The sequence below is a fragment of the Sus scrofa genome, chromosome 9 (genome assembly GCF_054392235.1).
Source record: "Sus scrofa isolate SSC_HxYL_T2T_F1_AM1 chromosome 9, Sscrofa_HxYL_maternal_Yorkshire_Landrace_v2.0, whole genome shotgun sequence".
Lineage (NCBI taxonomy): Eukaryota > Metazoa > Chordata > Mammalia > Artiodactyla > Suidae > Sus > Sus scrofa.
Window position 1 is genome coordinate 125,888,115 of NC_139391.1, and position 12,967 is coordinate 125,901,081.

General features: G+C 40.8%; 1 protein-coding gene across 2 annotated transcripts in view; it reads left to right on the plus strand.

The window, feature by feature from the left end:
• The window catches only part of SOAT1 (sterol O-acyltransferase 1), a 67,871-nt gene that overhangs the window by 19,610 nt on the left and 35,294 nt on the right, over positions 1 to 12,967 (plus strand). For both annotated transcript variants that reach the window (XM_003357556.6, XM_021063736.2), the window contains exon 3: positions 9,427 to 9,485. In XM_003357556.6, the coding sequence (XP_003357604.3) occupies positions 9,427 to 9,485 (59 nt within the window). The remainder of the gene's footprint in view (positions 1 to 9,426; positions 9,486 to 12,967) is intronic.

A 12,967-nucleotide genomic window follows, 5' to 3' on the forward strand; every position in this document is an offset into this window, starting at 1 on the left:
AGCAAATGTGAAAGCGCTCTGTATGAGTCTGTAGCGCTAGGTTTACTCGGAGTATTCATTTGCCATCTCACTGTGGTGTTGGCAATTCTTCTGCTAGATCCTTTCTGGTTTCCTGCTATATATAGTACATCAACTGAAAATTTTATAATCTACATCAGACCTTCTGATGTTTCCATAAAACATTATCTCTGTTGATTTTAAAATAAGATCATAGGATATTGTGAAAGTTTAATGGTAGTAAGGATAATTCTCTTATTGCATATCTGGTCAACCTGCACAGTTGACACAGGTAGGATGGTAAAACAACACAACCAAAATTAACTCTGGTTGAGTAATATAGTTCTGGATTATTTTGATTATAGAATAGAAATAGGTTTATAGCTTAAACTTGTAGACCAGTGGATGTACCAATCACAGTTTATTGCTTTTATAGATTACTCATACTTTTACGATTTTAATTGGTTGTCCTCATGATAAATAGATTGGGGCTCTTTCCTCTTCAGTTGTCCTTGTTCAAGAAAGAGAAGATTGGTTTCATTAAAAAACAAATTGCTGCAGTTCTCTTGTGATGCAGAAGATTAAGGATCTGATGTCGCTGGGTCAAGGCTTGGGTCAGTGCTGTGGCGTGGGTTTGATCCCTGGCATGGACCAAAAAAAAAAAAAAAAACCACACCCAAATTGCTGAAAAACTCTTACAGATTTTACAGTTCAAAGTAATATATGCTCTTTGAAAAGAATTCAACTACTATAGAAAGTCATAAGGTAATAAGGAATCATTTTTTGTACATTCGGGACCATATTTGGGACCTCTTCTGTAACTTGCTTTTTCTAAACTTCGTAAATCTTAAATATCTTTTTATCCAATATATGTAAATGTGATTCTTTTAAAGGTCTCTGTTTAGCAATTCTGTTGCACAAATGCTTGGTAATTTAACTCATCCCTTATTGATGTGCATTTGGGTTGCTTCCAGGGTTTCAGTATTATAAACAGTTGCTGCAGAGAACATCCTTGAAATAGTATCCTTGCTTAAGTGTGCCAGTGTGCTTATAGAATACATTCTTAAAAGTGAAATTGCTGGATCAGAGAGTTTTGCATCTGAAAATTCAGATATTACTAAATTTCTTTTTAAAAATGTTATACCAGTTTACACTCCCACCCATATTGTTTCCCTGTGGGTTTTTTTTTTTTTTTTTGGTCTTTTTGCCATTTCTTGGGCCGCTCCCACGGCATATGGAGGTTCCCAGGCTAGGGGTCGAATCGGACCTGTAGCCACTGGCCTACGCCACAGCCACAGCAGCGCGGGATCCGAGCCGTCTGCGACCTACACCACAGCTCATGGCAACGCCGGATTGTTAACCCACTGAGCAAGGGCAGGGATCGAACCTGCAACCTCATGGTTCCTAGTCGGATTTCGTTAACCACTGCACCACGGTGGGAACTCCAGTTTCCCTGTATTTTTGTCAGTGTGTTTTAACAATCTTTTTTTTTTTAATTGCTAATATGAGGGGTGCAAATTTGTTCCCTTTTCCATGTATTTTTTTAATTGCTAATTTAATTGCTAATTTGAGGGGTGCAAAATAGCATATAGCATAAATTTGTTCCCTTTTCCATGTATTTTTTTAATTGCTAATTTAATTGCTAATTTGAGGGGTGCAAAACAGTATAGCATATAGCATAAGTTTGTTCCCTTTTCCATGTATTTACTGTATTTTTTCTTCAGAAGCCCTGTGCATTTCCTTTGCCCATTTTTGTTCCCTATCCGATGGCTATTATTTTTCTTTTATTCTGTGAAGAATTCTCCCTTCCTTCCTTACCTTCCTTTCCTCCCTCCCTTCCTATTTGCCTTCCTTTCTTCCTTTCTTTCCTTTTCTTTCCCATGCCTGCTGAATGTGGAGGTTCTTGGACCAGGGATCGAACTTGTGTCACAGCAGCAATCGGGATAGCTGCAGTGACAAGCTGGATATTTAAGCTGCTACACCACAAGGGAAACTCACAAGAGTTCTTTCTTTATTAAGGAAATTTCTTCTTTGACTATCATATACTGTGAATATTTTTTAACCAGCCATTTGTCTTTTGACTTTGCTTATAGCGTGCCTTAACATGTTTAATTCTGGAGTTCCCGTCGTGGCGCAGTGGTTAACGAATCTGACTAGGAACCATGATGTTGCGGGTTTAGTCCCTGCCCTTGCTCAGTGGGTTAAGGGTCCGGCGTTGCCGTGAGCTGTGGTGTAGGTCACAGACGCGGCTCGGATCCCTCGTTGCTGTGGGTCTGGCGTAGGCCGGTGGCTACAGCTCCGATTGGACCCCTAGCCTGGGAACCTCCATATGCCGCGGGAGCGGCCCAAGAAATAGCAAAAAAAAAAAAAAAAAAAAACATGTTTAATTCTTAGGTAATCACCTAATTCTTTCATTGCTTTTAGATTTTTGTTATGCTTAGAAATCCATTCAAGATTATGAAAAAGGAAATGGGTGAATTTTTTTTAGTTTTATGGTTGTCTTTTAGATTCAGATATTTGAGCCATTTGAAATTTACGTTGGTAAATTTAAGTGATAAATGATAAGTGAGTTAGGAATCTAATTTTTACAGTTTTTCAAAATGACTAGCCAATTGTTTCAACATTATCTATTAAATCTCCTTTTCTTCTTGATGGTCTTTATAAACTGACCCTCATTTCTAGTTCACATTCCATTTTTATGTAGTATTGTAGCTTTGTGATTAGTAGAGAATTTTGAGAGGTTTTTGAGGTCAGTGGAACTATAGAGGATGTACATGGATTATACTTTTTTTTTTTATCTCCCCTTTTGCTTCTGAGATCAGTAAATGATTGACTGTCAAGGGCTACTCTTAAACCTGCCATTCAGTGGACATAAAAGACGGCTTTCCACCAAAAATAAATAAATAAATAAATAAATGAGGATGGCTTTTACTTGACACTTTTAGATGACTTGTATCTCTGGAACAAGGTGAAGCTGGGATAAGGTCTTCCAAGGCGTGGTCAATGAGAGTTTTTTAGAAAATAATCAGTATTTTAAAATGAGTTAGAACTTCTCTAGGCAGTAAAAACCTGCTAGTCAGTGCCTACACATTAGCTAATTCTGTACTTGCCACAAGGAGACAAAGACAATGCTAGTTAAAAAAACTGAAACTTGAAAAAAGTAGTTATTTAGTCACTGCCTGGTACTCCTTAGTCATCTTTAGGAAATTCCTTCTTTTTTTTTCTTTTTTTTTTTGGCTGCATCCTTGGCCTGTGGAAGTTTCTGGGCCAGGGGTCAAACCTAAGCCACATCAGTGACAACCTCTAGGCCACCAGGGAACTCCATCTTTAGGAATTTAGTTACTATAGATAAAGCCCTGATTTTTTTATTTGTTTATTTTTTGTTCTTTTAGGGCCACACCTGTAGCATATGGAAGTTCCCAGGCTAGGGCTCTACTAGGAGCTCTAGCTGCCCGCCTATGACACAGCCACAGCAATGCAGGATCCCCGCCACAGCTGCAACCTACACCACAGCTCATGGCAATGCCAGATCTTTAGCCCACTGAGTGAGGCCAGGGATCGAACCACGTCCTCATGGATACTAGTTGGGGTTCATTAACCACTGAGCCATGACCATAACTCCAATAATGGGCCTATTTTCTTAATTATTTCTGTGGTGCATGGCAATTTAAAATCAGAGAAAACAGATAGCAGTCAGTATCTGGGTTTGGGATCTGGCATGGTAGGTCCAGGAAATTGGTGATAGTGATAAATTAGGAATAGAAGTATTGACAGGGAGTTCCTGTCGTGGCGCAGTGGAAATGAATCCGACTAGGAACCATGAGGTTGCGTGTTCGATCCCTGGCCTTGCTCAGTGGGTTAAGGATCTGGCGTTGCCGTGAGCTGTGGTGTGGGTTGCAGATGCAGCTCGGATCCCATGTTGCTGTGGCTGTGGTGTAGGCCGGCGGCTACAGCTCCGATTGGACCCCTAGCCTGGGAACCTCCATATCCTGCAGGTTCGGCCCTAGAAATGGCAAAAAGACAAAAAAAAAAGTTTTTATCCAGTGAGTGAATGTATAATTGAGAGAATAAATGAGTTAACTTTTTTTTCTTTTTATGGCCACGCCTGTGACATAAGGAAGTTCTTGGGCCAGGGATTAAATCCAAACCTCAGCTGCTACCTGAGCGAGCTACAGCTCCAGTGATGCTGGATCCTTAACCCGCTGTGCAGGGGTTGGGGATTGAACCTGTGTCCCAGTGCTCCTGAGACCCAGTGCTCCCAAGATGCCTCCAGTCCTGTTGGAACTCCTTCAGTTGGATTCCTAACCTATGGCACCATGGCAGGAACTCTGAGTTACCAATTTAATAAACTTGGTTATTTGTCTTTTCCTTCTGGGTGACACTGGCAGTAAATCTGGCACAGTAGGATAGTTACAGAAGCAGATGTGGTGAAGAGCCATGAAGAAGCAGCCCGAGTAGAGAGGTCCAACTCCCGGGGCTTGTTTAGTAGGCTGCATTGCTTTCATTTCAGTTCTACTGAAGGTATCAGTTAGTAGCACAGTACAGTAACTGATCGCTCTTACTTGACATAAAGATTATGTATGGAATAGACTCTCTTTTTTTTAAAGTGGTAAAGCATGTGATAATTTTGCCAAGGTCTTCATCAAAATGGTTCAGATTAGATTTCTCATACTTCAGGAGTTCCCATCATGGCTCAGTGGAAACAAATCTGATGAGCATCCATGAGGACGCAGGTTTGATTCCCGGCCTCGCTCAGTGGGTTAAGGACCTGAGCTATGGTATAGGTTGTAGATGCGGCTTGGAGCTGGCGTGCCTGTGGCTGTGTTGTAGCCCTGCAACTGCAGCTTCCATTCAGTCCCTAGCCTGGGAACTTCCATATGTGGCAGGTGCAGACCCCCCTGCCCCCCAAAAAAGATTTCTGATACTTCAAAACGTAATTTTTTTTTTTTTTTTGGGGCCATGTCTGTAGTATGCGGAAGTGCCTGGGCCAGGGGTGGAAATTGTGCCACAGCTATCACCAGAGACACAGCAGTGACAATGCCAGATCGTTAACTCACTGAACCACAGGGAAACTCCAAGGAGTAAACTTTTTCTTTTTGGGGCCACACCTGCAGGATATGGAAGTTCCTGCTCTGGGGTCAAATTGGAGCTGCTGTCACTGGTCTATGCCACAGCCACAGCAACGGCAGATCCAAGCCACATCTGTGACCTAAGACGCAGCTTGTGACAATGCTGGATTGATTCTTAAGCAAGGCAAGGGATCGAACCAGCATCGTCATGGATGCTAGCTGGGTTCTTAACCTGCTGAGCCACGACTGGAATTTAGGAGTAAATTTTTAAATATTCAGTTCAGAGTTATAGACTTGACAAGTGTGAAGGAGTGTTTCTGAGGATAAATGTTACAAGCCTGATTTCTTGGAGATCAGAGAGTTAGGAAAAAATGAAATCTGGTTTTCTTTAAGGATTTACCATTGGGTCTACTAATTAGATATTGCCAGTTAACTATCAGTGATCTTAGTGGATGGAGGTATAAATTGCATGACCCTCACTCAGTCCTGGCTTATCACTATTTCAGGGTAATTATTTTAGAACTGTAGAGACCTTGTGGTGACTTAGTGGTTGGTGTATATAGTTCTTTATATCATTGAATGTTACCTTTTAGGCATTATTCATTTGATTTTTATAACATTAAATTTAATTTAAATTTGGGGGGTTAGCAAGAAAGTAATTTTTTAAAATACTGTATGAGATTAATTTTAAGGTCACGGAAAATGAGTTGAATTGGCTTTTTTTTTTTTTTTTTTTTTTTTGTCCTTTCTAAGGCCGCTCCTGCAGCACATGGAGGTTCCCAGGCTAGGGATTGAATTGGAGCTGTAGCCTCTGGCCTACGCCGTAGCCACGGAAACGAGGGACCCGAGCTACATCTGTGACCTACACCACAGCTCATGGCAACACCAGATCCTCAACCCACTGAGTGAGGCCAGGGATTGAACTCGCAACCTCATTGTTCCTAGTTGGATTCGTTAACCACTGAGCCCCGACGGGAACTCCTGAATTGGCATTTTAATATATTTTTCTTTTTGTTGTTGTTGTTGTTTTGTTTTGCTTTTTAGGGCCGCACCTGTGGCATATGGACGTTCCCAGGCCAGGGGGTGAATCAGAGCTACAGCTGATGGCCTACACCAGAGCCACAGCAGGGCCAGATCCAAGCCACGTCTGAGACCTACACCACAGCTCACAGCAACACTGAATCCTTGACTCACTGAGCAGGGTCAGGGATTGAACCCGTATCCTTGTGGATACCAGTCAGATTCCTTTCTGCTGAGTCACAACGGAAACTCCAATATATTTTTCTTTGACTTATATTAACTTTACTGCCCTTTGGAGTGGGGCCTTCAGAAACTCTTAAGTGAGAAAAAAACTTGTTTTGTTTTCCAGTCCCTGACTCGGTCAAAGCCAGTTCATAACAATGGTTATGTTATTTATGGATAGACAGATTCTTTTTGGAAATGATGCACAAGTAGTGAGAATTAATCTGATTTAATGTCTTCTTCCCCATCCCCTTATGGTTATGAATGGGAGAAGCTTATGTATTCTTTTATTTATGAAGTAATAAATAGCTTATTTATGAAACCCTGGTCTCATCATGGATAGTAGAGAACTAAATAAAAAAAGTCAAATAAGTATTTGTCTTACTCTCATTTCCTATCTAATAAATCACCAATTTCTGAATATCTTCAAAATATATCCTCCCCTATCCATTCTCATCGCCATTGTTTTGGCTTATAGCAACATCATTTTTTTTTCTTTTTTTTTTTTTTTTTTTTTTAGCTGCTGCAGTGACTGACAATGCCAGATCCTTAACCCTCTGCCGCAGGAGAATTCAGGCAACGTCATCTCTTGTCTAGACTTACTGCATTTCTCTTACGTGATCCCGTCTTCCTCTCCTGCCAGGGAGTGGGATTTGCTAATATCAGATCAGTTACTTTTCTGCTTAGAATTCCTAGTTTCCTCAAAGCCCTTGAGATACACACAGATGCTTCATAATGTGACCTCCAGCCTCCTTCCCAGTCATAAACGCTAAATGCCACCACTTTCAACAGTTGAAGATACTATTTCACTATCTGTAGGCTTCTGTTGTTTATGTTGATGAGTCAGATATTCAGCATAATTGCAGTTCTCTTGAAGGTGATATTTTCTTTCTGGCTGCTTTTCAGAGTTTTTTGGTTTGTTTGTTTTTAAATCTCTGTTACAGAGTTTCGCTATATATCTTAGTCTGCTTGGGTTTCTTTGGTCTTTATTTGAGGACTGGCATTTTTTAACACTTCTGGAAAGTTCTTAGCCGTTATTACTTCAACTTTTATCTCTCCTTAGCACTCTTATCAGATGCATTTTAAACCTTCACGTTTTCCATACTTTTTTTCCAAGTGATATATTGTGAAAAGGTACAGTCTAAATGTCTGTTAGAAGATTACATTTCTATTTCAGCCATAAAAAAATAGAGTGCTAGACCAATAAAAATGATGTAGAAGGATATGTAATGAGGAATTCCCGTCGTGGCTCAGTGGAAACAAATCTGACTGGTATCCATGGGGACGCAGGCTTGATCCTTGGCCCCACTCAGTGGGTTAAGGATCCGGCCTTGTTGTGAGCTGTGGTGTGGGTCAGAGACACAGCTCAGATCTGGCGTTGCTGTGGCTGTGGTGTAGGCCGGCAGCTACAGCTCCGATTGGACCCCTAGCCTGGGAACCTGCATGTGTCATGGGTATAGTCCTAAGAAGCAAAACAAGCAAACAAACCAAACAAAAAAAAACCCCTGTTTTTATTTGTACCAAGCATGTGTGTTATAAACATCACTGTTACCAGTGTTTATAAACACTTCTCTAATTGTATTACAGAAAAGCTATCATACCCAATCCCTGAAATAACACTCTTCTCAATTTCTTGTTTGCACAGCTCTTTTTTAACTTTATTGAGATAATTGATACATAACATCCTATAAGCTTAAGGTGTACAGTGGCCAACACTTGAAAGTGTTTTTGATTAAGGCCGTCTTAGTGGATCTGAAGTGATACTTCTTTGTGGATTTGATTTGCATTTCCCTGATGCATTTCCCTTTTGAAAGACTGAGCATCTTTTCAAATGGTGTGACCATTTGTCTATTTTTTTTGGAGACATGTCTGTTTAGATACTTGCATTGGACTTACTTGTGTTTATTAGTAAGTTTTAAAAGTTCTTCACATTCTGGTTGCAATTTCCTGATCAGATTTGCAGTTTTTTCCCTTCATTTTGTGGGCTGTCTTACTTTCTTGATGGTGTCTTTTGCAGGAAAAAAAAAAAAAAAAAATTTTTTTTAAATTTTCATGAAATGCAGTTTTTCTAATTTTCCTACCATTGCTTGTACCCTGTACCTATCATAGGTGCAGAATCTCTTCAGAGAGTCTAACTTGCTATACTATCAGGAGTGGATCTTACAGCATCCTATGATTTATATAGTTGTAATTACTATGTGTACATATAGTTTTGGTTTTTTTCCAACTAAGCATTGTCATGTATAAATTTTCTGTTAATATTGGTCATACTTCATTTTTAAGAGCTGTGTCATGTTTTGTGGTTGTACTGAAGTTTATTTACATAGTCATCATTTTTGGCTTTTTTTTTTTTTTTTTTGTCTTTTTGCTATTTCTTGGGCCGCTCCCGCGGCATATGGAGGTTCCCAGGCTAGGGGTCCAATTGGAGCTGTAGCCTCCGGCCTACGCCAGAGCCACAGCAACTCGGAATCCGAGCCACGTCTGCAACCTACACCACAGCTCATGGCAATGCCCGAATCCTTAACCCACTGAGCAAGGGCAGGGACCGAACCCGCAACCTCATGGTTCCTAGTCGGATTCGTTAACCACTGCGCCACAACGGGAACTCCATTTTTGGCATTTTTTTAATCTTATTTTTTTTATTCAAACTTTTTTAAATTAAAGTGTTGTTGATTTACAGTGTTGTGCCAATTCTATTCGATCAGGTTCTATCCCAGGGATTGGATATAGTTCCCTGTACTATACCGTAGGACCTTATTTATCCATTTTGCTTATTATTTTTTTTTCTTTTTATGGTCACTCCTGCGGCATATGTTCGTTCCCAGGCTAGTGGTCAAATTGAAGCTGCAGCTGCCAGTCTATGCCACAGCCACAGCAGTGCTAGATCTGAGCTGATCTGTGACCTATGCCATAGCCTTTGGCAATGCTGAATCCTCAACCTACTGAGGCGAGGCCAGGGATTGAACCTGCATCCTCACAGACACTATGTTGGGTTCTTAATCTGCTGAGCCACAGTGGGAACTCCCATTTCGCTTGTTTTTCACCTTCATGATTTAGATAATTCTGATAGGTAGCTGTCTCTATCAATTTAAAAATTACGTTTTTTTTCTTTCCTTAGGTCAGATTAATTTAAAACAGTTGATAGCAAAGAAGATACAATTGACAGCAGAGGCAGAGGTAAGTAACTCCCTTTTCCAGAAACAAAAGTATAGAATTGTAAAGGAAAGAGTTTCATTCAGTACAGTTTTTGTTTTTTATTTTTTTACTTTTTGTATTTTTGGGGCAACCCCATGGCATATGGAAGTTCCTGGGCTAGGGGTCAAATCAGAGCTGCAGCTTCCAGCCAGCGCCATAGCCACAGCAATGCCACAGCCACAGCAAGTCAGATCTGATCCATATCTGTGACCTACGCCGCAGCTTTTGGCAACGCCTGATCCATAACCCACCAAGCAAGGTCAGGGATTGAACCTGCATTCGCTTGGATGCTAATCAGGTTCTTAACCTGCTGAGCCACAACGGGAACTCCTATTCAGTACAGTTTTTAGTGGTATATTATTTAAAAGATGATTTACCTTTTTTATCAGTTGATACTACCTTACTATGGAACAGGAAAATAAGGTCTGCCGTCTTGTCACCCTACATAAGAACTAGATTGTTTTCTTCTGTGCTGTCATCCATCACTCATTTTCTGGCTTTTTCCAGTAAAACTCGGTTTTAGTGAACATGATACAGTTGAATGCCTGTGCAGGTGCCTTATGAAAGTATCTGTCATGATTTATAGTAAATAATAGGCTCCCACTAAACATTGAATCTGATTCTGGAAGTAGATTTCCTGTTAGGGATGTGGAATAAGTATCAAGTCACAAATAACTAAATCAAGTCATTTCAGGCAAACAGTCTACAAGTCAGAATTAAGCAGTACCCTCAGGAAATTCTGGAGGACAGAGCACTTAAAAAAAAAAAAAGAAATCTAGGATTTCCCATCGTGGCACAGTGGAAACAATCCAGCTAGGATCCATGAGGTTGCGGGTTCGATCCCTGGCTTCACTCAGGGGTTAAGGATCCGGCATTGCCGTGAGCTGTGGTGCAGGTCGAAGACGTGGCTCCGATCTGGCATTGCTGTGGCTGCGATGTAGGCTGTTGGCTACAGCTCCAGTTAGACCTCTAGCCTGGGATCCTCCATATGCCATGGGTGCGGCCCCTGAAGAGACAAAAAAAAGCAAAAAAAAAAAAAAAAAAAATCAAATGTAATATTGGCTCTTTCTGAATGTAAGTCAACTTCAGATGGAGGGCAGCCTCTTTTTTTTCCCAATAAGAAGTTCACTCCCAAAAGTTATTGGGCAACTTGAATATGTAAACATCTGATGATGTAGATGAAATAGCCCTGTTTTGTCTTTAGTTACATGTGCATGTGTGCATATATACATTTATATAGAATACTTTAAATTTAGATTTTTTTAGTTATATTTCATGCACATATGCAGGATTGTTTACACTCACTTTGATATTTGTGTCTTTGTTATTGGGAGAGCTAGTTTTTCAGTTTTTTTCCAATCCTGAGGTATAATGATTTTTGCTGTCATCTCATTTGTGGGAGATCCAACACTGTTTTGTTATCCAGCCCTTTTCGAGTCCAGGGATGGTGCTCTCACTGGAAATTTTAGTACAAGTACCTGTTTTCATAACATTGAGATAACTCTCCCCCACCCCCAGTGTCAGAGGTATAGAAATATGACTTCTCCAATGTAACCACTTTACATTGCTTTATAAAGTGGTATTCAAAAGGTGTATTTATACACTTGAAATTGTGGGTCTAGATTCCTAGTTAATCGTGGGTTACATTTTGTTTTACTTGTTTTTCCTGATTCCACTAGGTCACCTGTGTAAGACTTTAATACAGTGATCACGCTGTTTTCTGGTGAATGTCTTTTCCAATTAGTAATTTGTCTTTTCCAATTAATAATTATCAAAGGTTGTGTATTTATTTACTTACTTGGGCTGCACCCGCAGCATATGGAAGTTCCCAGGCCAGGGCTACAGCCATAGCCACATCAGACGCGGGTCCAAGCCGGGTCTGTGATGTATGCAGCTTAGTCCGCTGAGTGAGGGCAGGGGTCGAACCCGAATCCTCAGGGATACTAGTCGGGCTCATTACCGCTGAGTCACAATGGGAACTCCAGAAATTTTTTAAAGACTTGATTATTTGGTAAGTAGTACTTGTACTTATCTGAGGGATAATTTATAATTTCAGCTAACAAAAGAAAACGTCTAATATATAGGTACGTGTGTTGTTTTTAAGGACCCATTCTGGTAAATGTAGTCATTAAAACAAGGAAATTTTGCTTTAATGGCTTACTAGCATATTCCTGACCCTTGCTCCTCTAAACAGCTGGGCACCCCCGATTCCTGTTCTGATTCTCCTCTGTTCCCCTTTTGCTTCTTGTCCCTTTCCCAGCAAGAATACAAAGGCCTTACTGTGTTCTGCTTGGAAGGGGAATTTTCAGATAAGTTTAAGGGCAATCCATGCCTGCTATCCTTGCTATTTATTTAAAAAATCCGAGGTACGAGGGGAATTTTTTTTAATAGAGCATCACAAACCCAAAGAGGAACAGAAAGTAGAGGGGGAAACAAAGGGATGGGGGCGGTGGGGAGGGACGGAGGGGGCATGGAGGGGACGGTTGGTTCCAGGATTTAAGTAGAAACTTTGTTTTGAAGAGAATATCCTACTACTCTGCTTTCTATATTGTGACTCAAATTATTATATGATTTAGTTGGGTCAGTTGGAAAGATGGGGAGAGAGAAAGAAATGGATGACGTAAGGGAAGAGAAGCTGCGGGAAAGGTGGAGGTTGGTTTAGCTACTTATTTATTACTCTGTGCTGGGTAAGATGTGTTCCTGGTATGGAGGGGGGACCCCAGCTTGAACAGAGGGATGATGCTTAAACGGTTAAGAAACTTCCACTGTTTCTTGGAAATGATACTTGATTGGCATCTGTGCCCCTTGGGGTATGATAGAAAGGAAAACAAAATTTGGGCCAGGTTGTAAAGCACTGCGTTGCTATAGCTGTAGCTCTGATTCGACCCCAAGCCCAGGAACCTCCATATGCCACAGGGTTCGGCCCTAAAAAGCAAACAAAACAAAACAAAAAATACCCAACTTGTAATGACGTCCTCCCTACTTTATACTTCTAAGTTCTGAGTTTATACCCTTGGCATATGCTTCACATGTATTATACACTGCTTTGATCTGCATGAATCACCCAAATTCCTTTGATGAGCTCATAGGTGATTTGACTTAGGAGAGTTTTAACTGGCAATTTGATATTTAATGAGTTTGAACATCTTGCCATTATTAATTAATTAGAATGCTTTTGAGGGGAGTTCCCATTGTGGCGCAGTGGTTAACGAATCCGACTAGGAACCATGAGGTTGCGGGTTCGGTCCCTGCGCTTCCTCAGTGGGTTAACGATCCGGCGTTGCAGTGAGCTGTGGTGTAGGTTGCAGACGCGGCTCGGATCCCGCGTTGCTGTGGCTCTGGCGTAGGCCAGTGGCTACAGCTCCGATTAGACCCCTAGCCTGGGAACCTCCATATGCCGTGGGAGCGGCCCAAAGAAATAGCAACAACAACAACAAGACAAAAAAAAAAAAAAAAAAAAAAAA